At 38.2% G+C, this 22,435-nt stretch overlaps 1 protein-coding gene across 13 annotated transcripts in view; it reads right to left on the reverse strand.

Moving 5' to 3' along the window:
* Mbd5 (methyl-CpG binding domain protein 5) overlaps positions 1-22,435 on the reverse strand; it is a 377,887-nt gene that overhangs the window by 15,372 nt on the left and 340,080 nt on the right. For 12 of the 13 annotated variants that reach the window (XM_029474046.2, XM_085834925.1, XM_085834920.1 and 9 more), the window contains 2 exons: positions 21,169-22,377; positions 1,693-1,766 (listed from right to left, as the gene is read on the reverse strand). In XM_029474046.2, coding sequence (XP_029329906.1) covers positions 1,693-1,766; positions 21,169-22,377 — 1,283 coding nt within the window. The remainder of the gene's footprint in view (positions 1-1,692; positions 1,767-21,168; positions 22,378-22,435) is intronic. The other variant, XM_085834930.1, reaches the window with a different exon arrangement.

The following is a 22,435-nucleotide window of genomic DNA, read 5'->3' on the forward strand; positions in this document are numbered from 1 at the left end:
TGCAAATGGGTTTGGTACTTACGGATTATTTTGTGATTGGGAGAATGACACAAAAGGAAACAATGGCCATGTAAAATGCAAAACACTGCTCTGGTGTCCAGGAGGCCGGCCAGCGTAGCTGGACAGCAGCATAGTAAATAAGGCTGCATCTTATTATTTCTGCTTTGTGTTTTCTCCTTTTGCTCCAATCTGTATGCTAAACTCTGTGATTTCCTATGATTAAGTACACTGCTTAACATAGTCCCACATCAACTCACCACAGAGAGTAGACTGGCACTAAAGAAACAATTTTAAAATTGTGTTATGAATTACGTTTCAGAAACAGCCTAACTGAAAATTTGGTGCAGGGGGGAGAGATCCACTTCATCTCAAAGGAGTGTTTGTAAGTATCACTTGTGTGTTACCAAATACATCTTGCAAATAACCCAAGTACCTACTGTGCTTCCGTGGCAGATGCATTTGGAGTTTTTTACAGCAAAAGCAGGGGCACCACTGCGGATTCAATACTGACTCACTATAAATGTGTGACTTCAGTATCTCACACTATCCCATTCTGTTTGCGCCTGTGTTAATTTTACTGGTCCTGTCCTACACCTAACCTTTTCAGGGAAAGTGCCACTTCAGTGCTGAGGGCCCTAGAACTTCTAGGATCTACTACCAACCATGTAAGTGAAGCTGGCATTTTTAAGAGGATGGTGAGTGGGGCTGGTAAGTGGGAGATCACTCATGAACTTGTGACACTCTTGTGTTCTCCCCCCCCCATTGCATAAAATAAAATAAATAAAAAATACAATAAAGTCTCAAAACAAGACCAGCAAAGACAAAGCCTATGCCTTAAGGTGTGTGCAAGGATTGTCTTACAAATGAACAAAGATTAATGTGTAGTTCTTTTTAGAAAGAAATATTTAGTTGTGTGTGTTTACGTTCCCAGCTCATCAGCAGCACCATGGTGCATACTTAAGAGATCAGAGTATAACTTGCAGGAGCCGGTTTTCTTCTTCTACTATGTGGGTCCAGGGTTTCTAGCTCTAGTCATCAGGCTCCGTAGCAAGGACCATCTTGCTAGCCCTGCTATATAATACTTGGTTGTTTGAAAATGGGGAACTAAACAGCTATGCCAATGACATGGTTTAAAATTACCTTCCGTGTACACATGCAGAACTACATTTGTTTCTCTACCTTAACATGAAATAATAATTCATGAACTACCTCATCATAAAATGCTTTATAATATTATTACCTTCATATTGGTATATTTTATTCATCAAATAACAATCCAGAAAGACGTGAATAATAATAGTTCAATGCTCAACTTCATGTTAGAGTTCTAAGAGTACTTATATTCCAGTCCACAGCTGTGGTGAAAGAGCAGCCAATGTCATTAGCATCGCCTTGCTTGATGGGTAGGTAATCTGCTAGTGTTGATACATGTGTGTAACTGCATGTTCCACCCAGCCCACGCCGCCCAGTATCCTACAAAGAGGTGAAGATGGAGACAGGAAAGAATGGAAGAAGAGGCAAATCCCACATGCCATACAGACGAATTACACGGAAAACGTCTTTCTGTAACAGCATTGTCTGTTATGGTCTTCTGATAATAAATATCAAAAAAAAATATTTACTGCACAAAACAAATCGTTGAGACTTCATAGTCTCTGACGGAAAGAGAGAATGGAAAACCAAAGCGCTTACTTTCTGCTCCTTTTCCGGACGCGGCTGTAGGCTTCTAAACCTTCTGTGAGAGTCTTCAACTTCTCGGGCTCCACCTGAGTGAAGGTACGAAGACCAAACCACATTACCCAGACCTATAATTGTTCAACATGCTTTTTATTCTACTTTCTTGCTGTATGGCAATTGTGTCACTGGGGAAAGGAGCCCCCTCCCCGACCCCCAACAAATATAATGTCCTTGCTCAACTACAAGCCGATTCTGGGACTTTATTATGTTGAAGCATCAGTGGAAATGAAAGCTTGGCTTTGACACTTGTCAGTGTTTTGGAAATAACATTTTGGGAACAAAACCTGGACTTTAAATAGCTTTCATTATACACTATCATTTAGCCCACAAATCCTGGCTCACTCTCTCCACGCTTTATGCTCCCAGAAGCTGCATCTTCACAACTCACAGGAGAAAGGTAAGAGAGGTGCTCAGGGAAGGGGGTGGGCTTTGGAGGCCATAGGTTAGAACTGGGATCTTAACTCCTCATTTCCTACTATGACCAAAGCATTTAAATATTCCTTTAAGAGTTTTAGGTTTATTTTACTTTAGTGAGTATACTTGGGGCCTGTGGATATCGGAAACGGGCATCAGAGTTCCTTGAACTGAAGTTACAGATGGTTGTGAGCCACCACGTGGGTACTGGGAACTAAACTTGAGTCCTCAAGAACAACAAGTGCTCTTAATGGATGAGCTAACTCTCCACTCCCAGACACTTATATTTTCTACCTCATTTTCCCTGAGCAAAAGGCCAGTAATAGCTATCTCACAGCTATGTTTTGTGATTGTTAGAATGAAAGGCCACATTGTACATAGCCTAGTTAAAGGTAACCAATGAAAGGCCACATTGTACATAGCCTAGTTAAAGGTAACTATTATGTAGCAGGCATTAGGTTCCCCAGAGGTCAAAAACCAAACCAAACCAAACCAAACCAAAACCCCAAGATGGGTCCTTGCTATTGTAAGAAGCAGGGGCTAATATTTTGTGGGCTTGTCTCCTCTTTTGTTCTGCTTTCACTGTAAACCTGTGAAGTTGGCTTTCTCTATAGAGCTTGGCTACCCGGTGGGGCTGGGTACTCACGGGCATTGGGGATATACAGAGCTTTGGCCACTCCCTCCCCCACTAAAAACAAAAAGCAAAGAAAATGTACATGCATCAAAATTCTTTGGAGAATATTTTGCTGTTGTTGTTGTTTTTTGTTTTTTTTAAATCAAGCTATCCCTTATCTGTATGCTCCTCACTACTAAGCTACTTTTATTTAAAAATTCAGAGTTTGGGAAAAGCTTCATGGATAAGAAAATAATACTTATAAGTAAAGAAATTAGCTTTTGCCTTTAAATTTTAATGACACTCATGAATGTCATTTATAAATAATTTCTCTGTGGCCTCCTCCTCAAACTAGTGTGCACAGTAAGAATATCAAAGCGTTTTATTTTCATGTCTGCATGCCAACACTTCTGTCTGTTCAGTCAGGCAGCACAAAGGTATTTGTTTTTGTAGCTCCGCACATTGTCTCAAAGAAACCAAGTTTATTAGGGATATCTGAGCCAATGTGCACCAGAACAAAAGACATCTTTGTTCCTGCTGCATGTCATAAAGAGATGTGTCTTACTGACCAGAAAAGCACATGTGAGCTGAATATATCCACATCTCTAAAACACAGAAGGCTTCTAGTACAGTTTCACATTTCATGGTAAAGTTCTATTTTATGTTCACTTTCATGAAAGGAACATACAACATACTCTATTATTACATTTATGAAACCATACTACAGTTACACCTTTCTCGTTATTTGAGCCCAGGACTCATTATAGAGTTGGTTCCCAGTATAGCTCATGCCTAACTCCTCATTTTTAAATGAACTTCCTGCCACTAGGAGGGAAACCTTACTGCACAGAAAGATCTATCCAACCTCATAGTGGACAGAGACCTCAAAAGTGTGACGAGGCACAGAATTCAGGTTAATATTGAAACAAAAGATGCAAAGATTAGTCTGTTGGCCTTAGTTTTAAAAACTGGTTAGGCCAAAATACTTTTTTAAGTTCTCAATTTATAATTTTAATTGAGTAAGAAGTAAGGGACAGTAAAAAATTCTAGTGCAGTTTATGTAAAAGGAACTACTTTATCATTTACTATGATAATCTTACAAATTAATTTTATTTTGCATATGAGAGTAGTGAGTTTAAACAATATGGCTAGAATTGAATAATTCTGATTCCAGAATACTCAACCGCCTTCTACTATGTTAAGTTTAAGACTAATTAAAATTAATTTTATAGCTAAGAAAGCTACATTAAAAAGAACATGGATATATATGTGCACACACACACACACACACACACACACACACATATCACAGAAAGCTAGGCTAAATTATTCAAAATAAAAAATTGTTTACCGATATTTACTAACATGTGCAAATTTATTTTCAGTTAAATTTTTATGTTTATCTGTATGCATGCATTTGCAGTTTTATTTATGCTTATGTGTATGCATGCATGTGTTAGTGATCAGTCACAGAGGTCAGAGGACACCTTGCAGCAGTTAGTTCTCTTCTTCACCATGTGGGTCCCAGGGCTTGAGTTCATGTTTTGGGCTTGAGAGCAAGCACCTTTATCCACTGTGCTGTACTCAATTTTTTAAATGCCTAGATGAGTTTCCAATGGTCTTTAATTTTTTCGAATTCATTTACCTACCACAGTTTCTTGATTTAAATCTGCGTCTGAAGCTATGAGATACAGTCACATTGAGCTACATTATTCATAGATGGTTCAGTGGCCTTGAGAGGAGTAATGGGAGTGGCTTCTGAAACTAAACAAAAGGAAGGTACACACCACTGTGCATTTCTGTGATAAAACCATATATATCCCCAGGAAAAATGTTTATTTACTGTGTGTACAGACACACAGACACACACAGACACACACACACTGTATATTGTTTCTGGAAAAAGAGTGGAATATTTGAAAAATTTTAAGAAACTCTTTAAAAGTACTCCTAAAAATGGCATCAGAGAGGAACAAAATATATTCAAAGTCTAATCAAATGGAAATCATACTTAATGATTTAATAAGATTCCTTTATAAATTAGTTATCATGTAAATAAAAACAGGAAAATCAAGCATATAAATATAACATTACAATATTAAACACACAAATATCTTTTATAAAACTTACACTGAAGGAATGAGTTATTTGAAGATACTTAATGGTTTATGTATAGTTATAATTTTAGATTTTGGTATACTTACAAGTCAGGTCTTCTATAAATTATTTTCTAGATTAGTGCAAAACTGACAGACTCATTTTATCTTTGGTCATCATCTCAAAGTTTCACTCTAATAAATGCGGCCATTAGCAATGGCCACCATTACTCTTCATCCACATTTAACAAGTGTAAGAAGCAATTCCCATCAAATATCCAATGAAAATTTTTACAGAATTTAAAAAATAATCTACAAGTCTGCATGGAAGAACAAAGAATCCTAGATAGCCAAAACACTCTTAAACAAAATAAAACAAAACAAAGCAAAACAGAATGCCCCAAAACTCTGCTGGAGATATTCCCATTCCTAAGAAGCACAGTAACAAACACAGCATGACACTGGTGTAAAACCAGACACACTAATATAGCACTCATTTGAGGGACCCTGAATCAATTCCAAGCACCTATAACCATCTGACGCTTGACAAAGATGACCAAAAAAAAAAAAAAAAAAAAAAAAAAACACTGGAGGAAAGACAGCATCTTTAACGAATGGCTTTGGAAAAACTGGATACCTATGTGTAGAAGAATAAAACTTTATACTTCTCTCATCCTCCACACAAATCAACTTCAATGCATCAAAAAGTTCAATGTTGAAACTATAACTCTAAAGCTTTGTTAAGTGAGAGTAGGGAGTACATTTCAGGGTATAGGCTTAGAGACACTCTGAATAGGGCTTTGGTCACCAACGAATAGGACTACAGTGGTTTGAACGAGCTTGGCTCTTTTATCTGAATGCTTGATCCCTGGTTGGTCGAAATGTTTGGGAAGGATTAGGAGGTGTGGCCTTGTTGGAGGTGTGTCATTATAGGTTGGATTTGAGGTTTCAAAAAACTCCTTCAACTCCAAGTACTCTCTCTGCCTTGTGGATGTGGATCAAAATGTGAGCTGTAAGCTGTTCTATTGCTCCAATGTCATAGGACCTAGTCCCATGAAACTGTAGGCCAAATTAAATGATTGCTTTTATAAGTTACCCTCATCATGATATTTTTTTCCTCATGGTTATGGTAATGGTAACAGTAATGGTAACAGTAGCTAAGACAAGGACCAACAACAAATAATAAATACTTCATGAAATGCAAAGGAAACTGATAATAGACGGAAGAGGCATCCTATAAAATGGGAAAAAATTATTTACCAGCTATATATCTGACAGAAGATTAGTGTCTACTATAAGCAAAGAACTAAACAGCTAAATACCAGGAAAACAAGTATCTCAACAATTGTGGGCTATGGAACTGAACGGAGGATTAGAATGGAGTATTTCTTAATGATTAGAGAAAAATCTATAATTGTCTATGATCCTTAACTATCATTGAAATGCAAATTAAAACCATTTTTAGATTTCATCTTACTCTAGTCAGAACAGATACTATTAAGAAAATAAAAGACAAAAACATACGTAAGGATTTGGGGAATGAGAAACTTTTATTTTTGTTGTCAGTACAAGCTGGTATAGCCACTATTGGAATAGTGTGGCAGTTCTTCAGAAAACTAGAAACAGGGTTGCTACATGTCTCAGCTATATCATTGTTGAAGCATGGTCCAAGAATGGAGTTGTGTAAGGAGAATTTTGAGTACCTGGGAGACAACTCCAACTTCAACTGTTGTTATTCATGTCCCTGTATGGAAAACACAATTTTGTCCCATGTGGCTTACCCATGCCATGTGACTTGCCCACTGTGTGTGACCTGACTTTGTGATTGTACAATTTACTCATGTGACTCCTCTTAATCCTTGGAGTATAAATTGTCTGATGCTCTGAATAAAACTGGATATTGCACTAGACTTTAGTCTGCCCCATTTTATCAGCTCCTTCTTCCTGGGTCCCACCATGTCTAGAGATAAACATACCATAACTGGGCATACACAGAAAGAAATGCACAACTACAAAGACTCATGCTCCTCCAATGTTCATAGCTGCTCTGTTCACAATAGTTAGGACATGGAAGCAGTGTAGATAACTATCACTCGATGCACAGATAATAAAAATGTGGTACCTGTGCACAATGAAATTTTATTCAGTTGTAAAGAAAAAAGAAATTATGAGATTTACAGGTAAATGGAAGGAACTAGAAAACATTATATTGTATCTTGAGTATTCTAAGTTTCTGGGCTAATATCCACTTATCAGTGAGTGCATATCAAGTGACTTCTTTTGTGATTGGGTTACCTCACTAAGGATGATATCCTCCAGATATATCCATTTGCCCAAGAATTTCATAAATTCATTGCTTTTAATAGCTGAGTAGTACTCCACTGTGTAAATGTACCACATTTTCTGTATCTATTCCTCTGTTGAGGGACATCTGGGTTCTTTCTAGCTTCTGGCTATTATAAATAAGGCTGCTATGAACATAGGGGAGCATGTGTCCTTATACCATTTAGAACATCTTCTGGGTATATGCCCAGGAGAGGTATTGCTGGATCTTCCAGTAGTACTATGTCCAAAGACTGACTTCCAGAGTGGTTGTACAAGCTTGCAATCCCACCAGCAATGGAGGAGTGTTCCTCTTTCTCCACATCCTCGCCAGCATCTGCTGTCACCTGAACTTTTGATCTTAGCCATTCTGACTGGTGTGAGGTGGAATCTCAAGAAGAAGAAGGAAGACCAAAGTGTGGATACTTCATTCCTCCTTAGAATAGGGAACAAAATAACCATAGAAGGAGTTATAGAGACAAAGTTTGGAGCTAAGAAGAAAAGATGGACCATCCAGAGACTACCCTACCTGGGGATCCATCCCATAATCAGCCACTTAACGCAGACACTATTGCATACGCCAGCAAGATTTTGCTGAAAGGACCCTGATATAGCTGTCTCTTGGGAGGCTATGTCAGTGCCTGGAAAACACAGAAGTGGATGCTCACAGTCAGCTATTGAATGGAACACAGGGCCCCTAGTGGAGGAGCTAGAGAAGGTACCCAAGGAGCTGAAGGGGTCTGCAATCCTATAGGTGGAACAACAATATGAACTAACCAGTGCCCCCAGAGCTCGTGTCTCTAGCTGCATATGTAGCAGAAGATGGCCTAGTCGGCCATGATTGGGAAGAGAGGCCCCATGGTCTTGCAATCTTTATATGCCTCAGTACAGGGGAACGCCAGGGCCAAGAAGTGGGAGTGGGTGGGTAGGAGAGCAGGGTGTGGGGAAGGTTATAGGGAACTTTCAGGATAGCATTTGAAATGTAATAAAAGAAAATATCTAATAAAAAATTTAAAAATAAGAAAAAGAAAATATTATATTGAGATAGCCTAGAACCAGGAAGACAAATGTTGCATATTTTCATTCATACATGGACCTTAGCCTTGAATCTTTTGATTTGTGTTTAAGTTGGAGCAGAATCTAGAATTCTAGAAAGGAACAAGTAATGGGAAGGTGAAAGAAAGACTTTAAGGATAAGGACTAGTAGAACATAGGTTACATGAAGAATAAAGAGGGAGATTGAAAAGGAAGCTTAAACAGAGAGAGGAATGGGAGTATAAAACAAAGTAGGGGATGGGAGATAGAGAAACAATTTTAAGGTATAGGGGAATTTCCCCTATTTGACTGGCTGATAAAGTCAACAGGAAGCCAATCACTGGGTGAAGATATGGAGGCAGAGTCTTCCAAGCAGAACAGGAAGAGAAGGGGAGAAGAGAAGGGTCTGATGAAATGGAGGACAAAGGGAGAAGGAGATGAAGATGGAGCTGACCCACGTGGCCTGGAAGAGCCGCAAGTCGCTAGAGATTTTATATATGGGCAATAGAGTAGCATAGGCTACATTTGCCCAATCTAGGTGTGCAGCTTGTATTTATATCAATTGAGTTTTGTGTTCTTTGGGCAGGCATTTTGGGGTTGGAGATTTATTGTTATATATACTGGGCTTGTATATTATAAGTCTCTAGTGTTTTCATTTCAAGGAGCTAAGGGGAGCTGAATGACAGCTTCAGGCATTTCAAGAAAGACTGGTTTGGTCAGCTTAGCAAGCAGAGACAAGGAGCTAGCTTGAGAGTGGGCTTTTGACTGGAACAGCTTGGCAGCAGGCTGGCCACAGGAACCAGGGCAAGATGGTTGGTCGCTTGGGGCTGGCCATGGAGGTGAGAGAGACTGCCGATGGTGGTACATAGTTGTGATTAGCATGGATAGTTTTTTTAAAAAACTACATGCTACAAGAAGTTTGTTTCAAAAAAAAAAACATGAATACCTACTATTTTATAAACTTCACATATAAGTTCATAGAAATGCATCTAATTGTGATTATTCACTAATGGGAAAATGTTCTTTCCAGAAGCCATAGATTGCCCAACAAAATGCCTTTGCCAAGTATTGGATACTTCTTTTCCAATTGTTGGTCAGGAGTGCCCTGGAGTCAGTATAGGATCTTGGTTGCCCACCAATAACTCAATGATTGTTGAAGATGATCCACATTTTGGTCATAGGACATGGAGAAATCAAGATGGTGCTAAACAGGAAGCTTCCTGCCTTGACTAATTTTGTTGTAGCAGAAGGTACTGTGTAGACTTCTGGTGAGAAAGCCATCAACAATCTTACCTAGCTGTGAATCCTGTGAGATGTGATGAGCGAGTCGAGAATATCCATGGCAACAGTGGCATGAATGCTATGGGGGTAACCAAACACTTTCTAATAGGATTTAAGAACTGTTCCAAAGAAGGGAACACATGCCTTTTTCTGTACATCTGTTCAAGAATCCAGGTCTCAAGGTGAATTTACCCCTATTATTTTTCTAATCTGACATGATTATCAAACTCTCCTCTAAATTTGTATGTCTCTCTCTCTCTCCGTTAGTCTATGGACAAATGATGGAGCATCATCCATATCACAGATTTCATAACTGAGATGAGACATCTGTCTTCAAGCATCCCATCTCATTTCTAGCATGTCTTGGGATTCTGGGCTAATGAGGAATTCTGTGTGTAGAGTTAGAAGGCCAAGGTTTGAATTTGACTGAATAGCCTGTGACTCGCATCTTTACCAATGCCTTTTCTCTGAGCTTCAGTTCTCTCCCCTGTAAAGTGGGGGTAAGGATGTACATCATGATCAGTTACTGAGATCTAAAAAGAACATTGATATAAAGTCACTTTACAAACACCAAAGTATTCTTTCCCCAAATGCTATTGTATGTGATGTTATTTTTAGTAGAACATTATAAAAACCTTTCAACAGTTTGTTATATATTTACATCAATTTATATTTTAAAATACTCACATAGTATATCTGAAGAATAATGAAGTTATTTAAATTTTTGAGGTGGCCTAAAGTTTAGTATATGAATCCACAACTATTATTTGTTGACAGAATAAATTAATACATGAAAAAGAAAAATATTAAATAGTAACAGTACAGGCAATATGCAGTGCTAGTTAAAGTCTGGGAAACACAGATCTGAACTAATATACAAATACGAAGTGTCCATTAGCTACTATAAAATTATTAAATAGAAACACTGAAGATACCAGTAAATATTTAACAATAACATCTTTTAACTGAAAAATACCACTAACTTAAAAGAATACTATTTCAGTACTTTGGAGATAACTGAAATTTGTTGATAAGTAATAACTTTTTAGTATTAAAAGTTGATTTATTTATGATTAGAAGGATAAAAATAATTCCCCAGCGTAGAGCAGATGAAAAACTTCTTCAGAAATCCTGGCATTTTCAGTGTGCCAACCAGCCCATCACCACCATCCTATCCAGGGACACTCTCAACAGCACTTTGGCAGCCACTTCCATTCTACTGGAATACTTAAGAATTTTTTACAGAATTGCTAAGTGTTACAAAATTATTAAGAAATAGTAAATCCTTCAATGTGATATGAAGCACCGTATTATGCCACCATATATGAATAGAAAAACAAAACAAAACAAACAAACAAAAAAAAAAACGTTTGGGGCAAACTTGAATTTCTGGAAAAAATGTGTCACAGAAGCATGGGTTAGAGTCGCCTGAGAATTGAGATTTCATTTGCTGCTGTCTAGACAGATGTTGCTCTAAAGCTTGGGGACTGCCATCTACATTAATCTCAGTTATCAGTTTGTGGAGGGAACAAACCTCTGATTCTAGTTTAATCTTGCTTAAGGGAACAAAAGGTTACCACAGTTAAAGTTTATAGCCGTACCTAGCTTTTTGACCAGTTTAATATTTTTCTTGATATTCATATCTTTGGACTGATCTAGTTCTTCATTCTTATTATCTTTCGAATTTGGATTAGGGCCTGACTTTTTTGGTCTGGATTTTATCTTTCTTATTACTTCCAATATGATTCTGCTTCATTTCTAAGAAGATTCTGGTACCAGCAGAACATTGGTTACCTTAACACTAGTCAAAATGTAGCCCAAAGAATGTGACCGTGAAGAAAAATACTCATTTCCAAAAGTGGTTAGAAAGATAAAGAAAAAGTGAATGCACGAGGAACATGTTGGACACAGGATCACAGTACTACAGACTACAGATTAGCTACCATGTGTAATCAAGTACACAAAGAACACTCTTTAAATAAAATGCTAAAACATTGCAGGAGAGTATATCACCCAGACTAGGTTCCCTGGTGCAACTTAAGTTTATATCCCTGGAACATAGACACAGCCATTTTTGGTTATGTACCACACTCTCAAAAATCTGTGTATGTGATGATGCTGAACTGAAAAACAGAAACCATGGTGCCTCTAAATGAGTCAGTTTTAACAAGGAGGGGGTTGGTCTCTTTAATCAACCAACCAGAGAGCCATCTTTATCACTATCACTGCAAATACACGTAAAAAGAGTCAAAGTGTGAATTTAAGAAGGGCACTTCCACACACTGATGCTTTCTGTAGAAGTTTTTCTGGTAATTAACAAGTGTCTCCCTATCTGTCTTACAATAAATGTTTCTTGGAAAAGAAACATTTTTTTTGAGCTCTTTTGTTAAAAAGTCTCTTTTAAGTTTTAGAATATACACAAAAGCCCCAATGAAATATGAAGAACAAAGAGATAACATTGAAAACAGTGAAAAGATTTATTCATGCAAAATAAGAATTTTATGCTTTGATTATTAGTGAGTAGCAATCTTTTAAGAGTAGTTTGCATGATCAAAAGTGGCAGATGACACCTATCTATCCAAAATAGTATAACATATAGATTTTTAAAGCACAAAATCAAAAACATACAGAAAATAAGTGACCCAATTAAAAATGGACTAATATATTGGAATAAAGACTTTTCAAAACAAATATGGATGGTTAATAAATATGTTAACAATTGTTCAACATCATTAGAAAAAGGAAATGCAAATTCAATCCATTTTCAGTCTCTACTCACAAATAACTAGGAAATCAGACCAGCATATATGTCCATCAACTAAGGAATGGATATTGAAAATGAGGTACACATGCACAATGGGATTTTTATTTAGTCACAAATAAAAATAAACATAAGAAACCTGAAAGTAAATAGATAGAGCTTGAAAAAATTATGTCAAGTGAGTCCAGGAAAACAAATGTCATGTGTTCTTCTTCACTTGTGGATCTTAGTTTTCCAATCTCTAAATTTGCATGTTTAACTTGGAGTGACTGCAGAAGCCAGGAAGCTAGAAAGAAGCTATGGGGAGAGGCGTGTATAAGGGAGGGTGAAGGTAGAGCTAAGAATATGGAAACAGAAGAGAGAATACTAAGGATAGAAAGTTAGCGGAAAGGTTATGTGGGTGGTATACAGGAAAAGATGGGGCAGAGGTAAAGTCAACCAAAATGGAAGACATTTGAAAAAGTTGTATTCAGACCAGCTAGTTACCAAACTAAAGAAAATCTACTTTATCCAGCAAAACTTGCTGCTGGAGAGATGGCTTTGTGGTTAAGGGCATTTGCTGCACTTGCAGAGGACCCAGGTTGAATTTGCAACACCCATGTGGTTGCTTAAAACCAGTTATAACTCCAGTTTCAGGGAATACAATGCCTTGTTTAGACCTCCATAGGCACCAGAAGATACTCATGTGGTACAAATACACACACATGTAGGCAAAACCACTGATTAAACATAACATAAGATCTTAATATCATAAAAAACAAAGAAAAAAAGAAAGGAAGAAAGAAAGAAAGAAAGAAAGAAAGAAAGAAAGAAAGAAAGAAAGAAAGAGAGAAAGAAAGAGAGAAAGGAAGAAAAAGAAAAGAAAAGATGAAGAGAAATGATAAAATAATTGGGCCTTTTGTTCCTCGAGATTCAACGTGACAAGACTCATGCCCAGCTCTGCAGCAGACAATCTGTATGGTCTCCCTTTACTCTCTAACCCCACCCCCAATGTATCACAAAGCCCTTCTCCTCCAACCTTCCTGCTCCCAATTTATCCCACGGTCTCAAACTCCAACACCAGCAGAAATTCACCGGGACTATACCTGCCTATCAGGCCAGGTAAGTCAACTGAACACCTTCATCATTTCCTCCTCCCTTCCAAATCCAATCTCCCAGTCTCATCCCAAACTCCTTAACAGAACACCAGCTGCACCTCTCCCCCATCTGTGGATCCCCACAGAGGGACTACTAATTATTCCCCTCCCCCTACTCCTAGTTTTATCCCACTCCTCAACCCCAGCAGGCACCCCTGCTACCAAGTGCAGCTCCTGGCAGGGAGACAAGTAGACTGCCAGGGGATCCACACTCTCTTTCTGCTCCTCCAGGTCTAAGCCTCAGGCAGCCACAACAGTCTCCTAAAGTCCAGGGAGGAAGGAGAAACTAAGGAACAAAGCACTCACCCAAAAGAGACAAAACTAGATATCACCACCCAGAACTATTATAGTCATTCCAATCCTAGATGCCTGGATTAAGCTGCATATCAACAACAAAAGGGCAGAAAGCTTACAAACTCATGGAAACTGAACAGTTCTCTGCTGAATGATAAATGGATAAAGACAGAAATAAAGAATGAAATACTTTCTAGAATTCAATGAAAATGAGTACAGGCCATACTCAAACTTATGGGACCCAACAAAAGCAGTTCTAAGAGGCAAGTTCATAGCACTAAGTGCCTACATTTAAAAAAAAAAAAAAAAGAAGCTCAATATCACACCTGAAAGACTAAAAAGAAGAAATTACACTCAAAAGGAGTAGGTGGCAAGAAAAAAACCAAACTCAGGGCTGAATTCAATAAAATAGAAATAAAGAGAGCAATTCAAAGAGCCAATGAGGCAAAGAGTTGATGTTTTGAGAAAATCATAAGATCAGCAAACTCTTATACAAATTAACTAAGAGAGAGAGAGAGAGAGAGAGAGAGAGAGAGAGAGAGAATATCCAAATTAATAAAATCAGAGATGAAAAGGAAAATGTAATAACAGCCACCAAGGAAATTCAAAGAATCATTAGGTCATGTTTTAAAAATCTGCACTCCACAAAACTGGAAAGTCTAAAAGAAATTTATAATTTGATAGGTACTATCTATCAAAGTCAAATCAAGATCAAATAAATAACCTATGTCCCCTAGTGAAATAAAAGCAGTCATCAAAAGTCTCCCAACTAAGAGAAAGCTCAGGGCCAGGTGGCTTTAGAACAGAATTCTACAAGACTTTCAAATTATTCTCCTCAAATTAGTCCATAAAATATGAACAGAAGGAACATTAGCCAATTCATTGTATGAGGCTACAGTTACCCTGATACCCAAACAAAGACAACAAAGAAAACAAAGAAAGGAAATTACAGATCAATTTCCCTTATGAATATACACACAAAAATACTCAAAAAAATACTAACAAACCAAATGCAACAGCACATCCAAAAGGTCGTTCACCGTGATCAAGTGTGCTTCATCCCAGAGATGCAAGGATGCTTCAATATATGAAAATCAGTACATACAATTCACTATATAAACAAATTGAAAGAAAAAAGCCACATAATCATCTCATTAGAGGATATTATTAAATTAACTCCCCAAATCAGTAGCTTTCTACAATACAAATGACAAAGGGACTGAGAAAGAAATCAAGGAAATGACACCTTTCATAATAGTCCCAAATAATATGAAATATAGTTGTGTAACTCTAACCAAGAAAGTGAAAGACTTGTATGACAGAAACTTCAAGTCTTTGAAGAAAGAAATGAAAGATATGAAAAGATGGAAAGATCTCCCTCTCCCATGCTCATGGATTGGTAGGATTAATATAGTAAAGATGGCTATACTATGAAAAGCAAATCTACAGATTCAAGGCAATTCTTATCAAAACTCCAACACAATTCTGCACAGACAAGTCTCAGCTTCATATGGAAATAGAGAAAAAACACACTACTGCTAAAACAATCCTGAACAATAAAAGAACTGCGGAAGGTCTCACCGTTCCTGATTGAAGTTATACTACAAAGCTACAATGATAAAAACAGAGGATAAAGTGGGGAATAGTCTTGAACACATTGGCACAGAAAAAAAAAAAACTTTCTGAACAGAACACTGCTAATGCAGGTTCTAAGATCAACAATTAATAAATGTGACCTCATGAAACAGAAAAAGCGTTGCATGCAAAAGACACAATTGTTAAGGCAAAGTGGCAGCCTACAGAATGTGAAGAGATTTTTTTTTTCTCTTTAACCAACTCCACATAGGATAAAGGGCTAATATCCAGAAAATTTAAAGAATTCAAGAAACTTGGTATAAAATATAAATAACCCAATTTAAAAATGGGATACAGATCTAAACAGAATTCTTAAGTAGAGCAAACTTGAATGGCTAAGAAACACTCACGGAAGCATTCAACATCCTTAGCCATCAGGGAAATGCAAATCAAAACTATTTTGCAATTCTTTCTTACACTTGTCATAAAGGCTAAGATCAATAATACAAGTGACAGCTCGTGCTGGCAAGGAAACTGGTACAGCCACTATGGAAACTAGTATGGTGGTTCCTAGGGAAGATGGGAATAAATCTGCCTCAGGACCCAGCTATGCCCATCACACCCACCTGTGAACCTCCCACATATGATGTACTCACTTTTGAAATGGTATCACAACAGTTATAGAGGTAATCAACCACCAGTCCCTAATTGGATTTGAGGCCACTCACTCCACAGGAGGGAACTTGTTCCTGGTACAATAAATTTGGCTAAAACTAAAACCAAAACCAAACCAAAACAAAGAAACATGGGATGGGGTTTGGGGAGGGTGAGTCAAAGGCTCTAGCTAAACTGCTGTTTAGCTAAACTGATGTAGTGTTAAACTGCCTTCTAAATATTTATGTTTATACTCCTAGACAAATGCTACGCGCAGCCTTAATCAGAGAATCACCTTGTTTGAATGCAGACACTCATGAGTGTAGAAGGTGTTGAGAACACGGGATAGTTTGAGTGCTCAATTGTAAATATAATATCATCTGGGCAAGACAAAAGAAATTCCAGTGTGATAATGAACCCACAATCATTGTGAATGCCTGAACTGGGTGTGCACAACAGGCCTGTCACAGTGGGTCGCAAGAGGAGCTGGGGGTAGTAGGGTGGGCGCTGGGGTGCCCAATCCATCACTGCTGAACTATTTGCTATGGATAGATTCAGAAAGAGGGGGAGTCTTTGCTTTTGGCTGTGAACCCACAGAGGACCCAATAGGCTTCAGTGGACAGTCTCAATACAATGGTCACACAGGTGATCCTGGTTAAACTAAATAGATCTCAAAGCAAACTCAAAAGTTATAGATCTAAGGAAAGTTGCTGGTGGGGAGGGAGGAACAAGGGAGATAAGAGGGGATGGGGAATAGAATAATTAAAATGCATTGTATACATATGAACGTGTCAAATTACTATTTGTGCTTCTTAAAAGTAAAATTATTAAAATGTGTACTTTATTTAAAAATTATTGAAATAATTACCCAAAGATAACCACATACCCTCACAATCTTAGCACAATGGTGGATGATACCTGTAATAACTGGATTAGCCATGTATGTTTCCAAGAATTCTCTAATGCTATGCCAAGATTCAAGGTGCATCTGTTATCTGGTCATGAGTATGTGTGTGTGTGTGTGTTTGTGTAATTCTGTCTCTCAGAACATACTGTTCATTATAAGTGAACAAAAGAAAAAAAATTGGAGCTTTCTGAGTAGTGTTAATACAAGGTACACACATCTTCCTGTGTTGCCACACACAGCAGCGGCCAACTTGGCTTCTTTCACACACTATTAAAAACCTCTACTGGGGGGAGGGAGAGATGGCTCAAAGGTTAAGAGCACTGACTTCTCTTCAGAGGTCCTGAGTTCCCAGCAACCACATGGTGGCTCACAACCATGATGTCTTTTTCTGGTGTGTCTAAAGACAGTTACAGTGTAGTCATATACATTAAATAAATAATTCTTTAAAAAAAAACAAACCTCTACTAGCTAATATTGTCAAGGGCTGGGGGCTGGGAGATAGAGGAAGGAAGTCTGAATTGGTAAGTTTTCAAAATAATTGAGAAACTACAGACTGTCAATTTCACTTAACAAAGAATTCTAAAATGTTGTTAGGCAGACCCCCTTCTTGAGATTAATTTACTAATTAACATTGAAAATGTAATTTGTATGCTATGTGATAACATTCATAAACCCATCACAAACTATTTTACTTGCTTAGTATATTCCATATGATTCTTTTATTTTCATCCTGGTGAGTAAATCTCTATATACAGATAATAAGCCAACAACAACAAAGATCTTCTACCTCAATTCAACAATGGTGGAGTTCAAATGAACTAATTGTCTTAAATAGGGGAACCAGGCTAATTTTTACTGGGGCTTCTTCTGTTTTGAGAACATACAGAAATCTCATTCAACTCTTGAAACACTATTAAGAGTAGGAACTACTGTTTCCACTAGAGGAGACCAAGCCCTTAGCGAATGATACACACACGCAGGTCTACTTAATTGTCTGGTAGTAAGCTCCTAACAGAATGTCCAAAGCGCCTTCTGCAACACTGTTTCTCATGGTCTCTTTAAGATGCAGCAACATTGTATCTTAACAAACTGTCTCAGAAACTAGGTCTATCTTATGCATTATCAGTCTTCTGCTACCTGCTACCCAGTACCAAACATTAAAATGCCTTTCTAATAGAATAAACTAAGCAAATTTTATTCCCTAGAATGATTGCACTCTACTAAAGTCAGCCATTGAACAATACCAGAGTTCTAATCTATACTGAAGACTGCTCTGTATAACTGGGAGACAAAAGAGGCAAACAGTTTGGTTTTAAATAGTAGTCTGTGATCCTGCTATTATTTATTTTCCTAACTTGCATGATTCTAGAAAGAATTGCTAGTGGCTGCTAAGAACAAAGAGTGTAAAAGAAAAAAAATGTGGGATGGGGTTGGTGGGATAACAAATCTATTTTACAAATGAGTTAACAGGTTTTATCTGGTAGGATCTGACAGGATCTTGGATTAATTTACTTTGTTGAACATACAAATAGCATCAAAGACAAAGGCTAGGAAGGCTTAACATGACAACATGTAAGACAGCTGTTTGGCTTACTATCGAGGTAAACACCAGGAGAAATGGCCTTGCAGCGGCTCAGAGGAACTAATAAGGTTTACTGTAATAAACCTAGGCTTATATAAAGTGTTGACCACCCATCACTACACAGAAGGAAGTGTATAGTTTTTACTTTTTAAAAACAGAAGCCTGCTTCTTAGCATTCAAGGCTTTATCCCATATTGCGAGGGATCCTATGTAAATAAAACTCATTATCATAATTAGTTCACTTTGATCAAAGGACAAATTTAAAAACTGTCCTATTAGGTATCTTTTTCGAATAACAGATCATACTTTGCTGTACTAAGGTCCTGAATATATTTTAATCTTTCCATAATGATAGGGGTCATTAATACACCACACAAAGGCTTGAATTCTGACTGTCTTCTTTGAGTCTTCTTGGGTCTCACAAAAATGAGAAAAGTGAGCATTATTCAATAAGATGAGGAAGCCTTTTCTCGGTTTTGTGAAATACACATAAAAATAAGTGCAGCAAAATAAGTACGTTGCTTTTTTACAAACAAAAGTGATATGGGTCTTGCAAAAACGATGTTTAAAAAAATGCTAAGTAGCCTAGAGCTTTCACTGCTGTTGTGCCTTGCTTTCAAAGTTACTTATGACGTGTCTCTGTATGAGTGTGTGTGTGTAAAGGTCAGGAGATCACTTGGAGAGTTCAGTTCCCTCCTCTCAGCATGTGGCTCCTAGGAATCTAGTTCAGGTGGTCATGCTTGGCAGTCAACACCTTTCTTTCCCTGCTACTCCATTTTGTTAGTGCTGTAACTTGCTTTTTAGTGATAGGCAAATATTTTATGTATTATCATCAATATTTCAATAGATATTTTAGTTTTCACATAATGTATGCTTTAATTTATATATTTTGAATTACTAAAAATACTTTTCATGTGTCTTGATAACAAAGTTTTAACTTGAGAAATCAATATTCTAATGTCAATGAAGGGAAAAAATAATTCCCCCCTCCAAGATTTCATGTTCTACTGTAGGAAGAATCTGGTTTTTAAAATGAAAATAAATTGTTGTTTTAAATGTAGCAACAAAATGGTTTTTAAAGTCATCTAGAGATCAGGAGGGCATGAAGTGACTTAGCAGGTGAAATGCTTGAGTTTACATCTACATATAAAAGCCAGGCAGGTGTGGTGGCCCACAGGGAAAAAGGGCTGTGCCAGACTAGTTGAAACAAAGAAGCTAGGGGTAGTGAAGGACCCAGAGACTGAGGAAGACACTTGGCAACCACCAGGGACCTCTAGGATCTCCACAGGCACACATATATATGTGTATATGTACCCATACATATGTGCCTACATAATGCAAAAACGTATGCATACCATACAGACTTAAACAAACAAACAACACATGCTTTTATCATGTGAGGGTACACAATGGCATCTAGAAGCAGACTCAGGCAAGAACAACGTTTGGAGGAGGGTCATAATCTTTCTTTAGTTGTATATTTTTATAAAATGGTACCTGAACAGCTTTGGTTCATTTGCACAGAAATTGTAAAGCAGTTTAGCGAGTCGCTCTTGGATTTGTAGCAGTTTCATTTATAAGCAGCCCAACTTTGCTGTTTCTAATTATCTTTTGAATAAACTGTCAAAAATATTTAGGTTTATCAACTTAACAGATGCTTGGCTGGCCTCAGAGAGTATTAAGAATAAAATGTTTTGTGAACTGCAGTATGGAATTCATTTTCTTATCAAAAGTAGAAACACCAGGCTCAAAGTGTATCATGACAAGTATATACTAGGTATTATAAGCAAGGGTTTGAAGACCTCCTGGCCTCATGATGAAAGACAGTCCTTTTATTGTGCTGGCAAAAATGTTCCTAGTTTCCTGCCATTAAATCTAAGTGCCAGCTTAAGTCTGAGCAGAGCTGAATTGCTTTGCACAACGCCCTCTTTATGAGAACAGTGTATACCTGTAAGAGAGATTCTTATTAGCTAAGAAGATGAGAAATTCTGTTTCTTTATATGAGGGAATTGGGCATGATTTTCTCCTTCTTATCCAGTAAAAAATGTTTCTATTTAAGTTAAACCTTCTGCATGCTTCTTGCAGCCAATTTTACCAATTGTAAGGGAGGTCAGAAACCCCTATTTATTTCTTCTATCTCAGATGGTAGTTCATGGAGACATTTTCATTTAATTTATATGGTCAGACTGTGTTAAGTAGACACAGACTATTGATATAAACATTTCCACATGTTATAAAGACCCAGAACTTCCTCTGAAAATAATTCAGGTGTAACTGGCTGCTTTCTGTAATGGCTGTAGCTCCACCCAGATTTTACCAATGCCCTTCCTCTGGATGTCACATGTAAACTGGTACAGGAGAGCTGTCTGTTGGCAGACCTTGCTACCTGGGAGCAACCCTTCCTCTGCCATGTTTCTCCCACTCACTGACACTTGTCTTCCTCTATTTATGGAGTAAATGGCTACATAAATACAGAGAAGGCAGGCAGAGTTGACAGAATTCTAGACATTTGGTTTCGTGTTAGGGGCACCCTGAGCCTAGTGGGTCTATAAGTTTTTCATAACTCACCCCTTGGCAATATGACACTTTGGTGACTATAACCATCCCCTCTTCATTTTATGTTCCAGAAGCTTGTGAGACCTCAATGAGTCATGAAGAATCTTAAAATCAAATCCAAAGAATCCAAAGTGATGATAACAAAAAAGAACAATTGATATTTGAACAGAGGTTAGTATTTGACAATGGATAAAGATTGGTATACCTTCCCTTCCTCGGGGCTTTGTTGGCATGAATTGTGAACGTCGTCTTCTCTTATGAATTTTCCAGGCCAGGAAGTCAGTCCTTTGATTTGGCCCCAGACCAAGTCGCCAACGTTGAACGTCCTTGGTCTATAGTGTATCAACTCATGTGAGGAGGGGGAGTCTGGATTCCGTAGGTCGTCTTCACTACTAATGCTTTTAGCATCTGAGGGACTAGGCACACACCCATTAATGCTTTTGGCATTAAAGTCTCCATTGTAATGGATGTAGTCTTTGACCAGAGAACTTTCCAAACTATTTGAAGAACCCGGAGACTGCCCCTCTAGGACTAGGTCTTGTTTTGCAGTGCCTAGCAGCTCTCCAAAGCCCCGACTCTGACGAGGTCTGTTTCCATTAATGTGTGTACATCTCTCCACAGTACTCTCTAGTCTCTCTTTAAAACTCATCATAGTTCTTTTGTAATTATTATACCTGAAATTTTCCTCCAGAATCTTATCACTTTGACAGTTTCTTGGTGGTAACAGTATCGGGTGCTGTTCCCCAGCTAGAAATGGCAGTGTAGAGACATTGTTGGGCCTTTCATGGCAAGGACTACTGTGGATATGGCCTGGATGATCTAAAAACTCTTCATACTTCCACCTGTTGCGCTCCCCTCTGGGACTTTGCTCCCCATCCCACTGTTTTCTGGATGTGTGGCAGCTCGCTGACTTGAAACACTCAAACCCGTCTCCTTCGCTGGAGTTCTTCCCATGGTCTATGTTCTTGGGTAGCCGTGCCCCTCTTGCATTCCTCAGCCTGCCATCATGATCCACTCCTCCCATGTTCCGCCCGTGGATGACAGCGCTCACAGCACTGGACAGATTTAATGGGTCACCAATGGAGGCAGTGAAGGCACTCATGGCGCTCAGGGCTGGGATAGGGCTGATTTGAGTCGTGCTGTTGACAGCAGTGGTGATGACAACCTGCATTCCTTTGCTGGCTGCATCCACAACTGCTTTGTAAATGGCATCTACGGAGGCATCTCCTTGGCCACCCATAACAAGGCCGTCCTTCATAGGCTGACCAAGAGACGGGTCAATCCTTGGCTGCAGCTCACAAGGTGTATCTTGGAAATGTGGAAGTGCAAGGTTTGGGTTCTCAGGAAGTGCTGTGAGCCCAGGCTGAGTGCTTATTCTTTTATTTAGAAGAGCTGCATCTCCTTGCATCCTCACCTTAAATAAGTAGAGGAAGGAAAGAGAGAGGGAGGGAGAGAGGGAGGTAAATAGAGGG

Source organism: Mus caroli, unplaced genomic scaffold (assembly GCF_978045245.1).
Source record: "Mus caroli unplaced genomic scaffold, Mus_caroli_1 scaffold_2, whole genome shotgun sequence".
Classification (NCBI taxonomy): domain Eukaryota; kingdom Metazoa; phylum Chordata; class Mammalia; order Rodentia; family Muridae; genus Mus; species Mus caroli.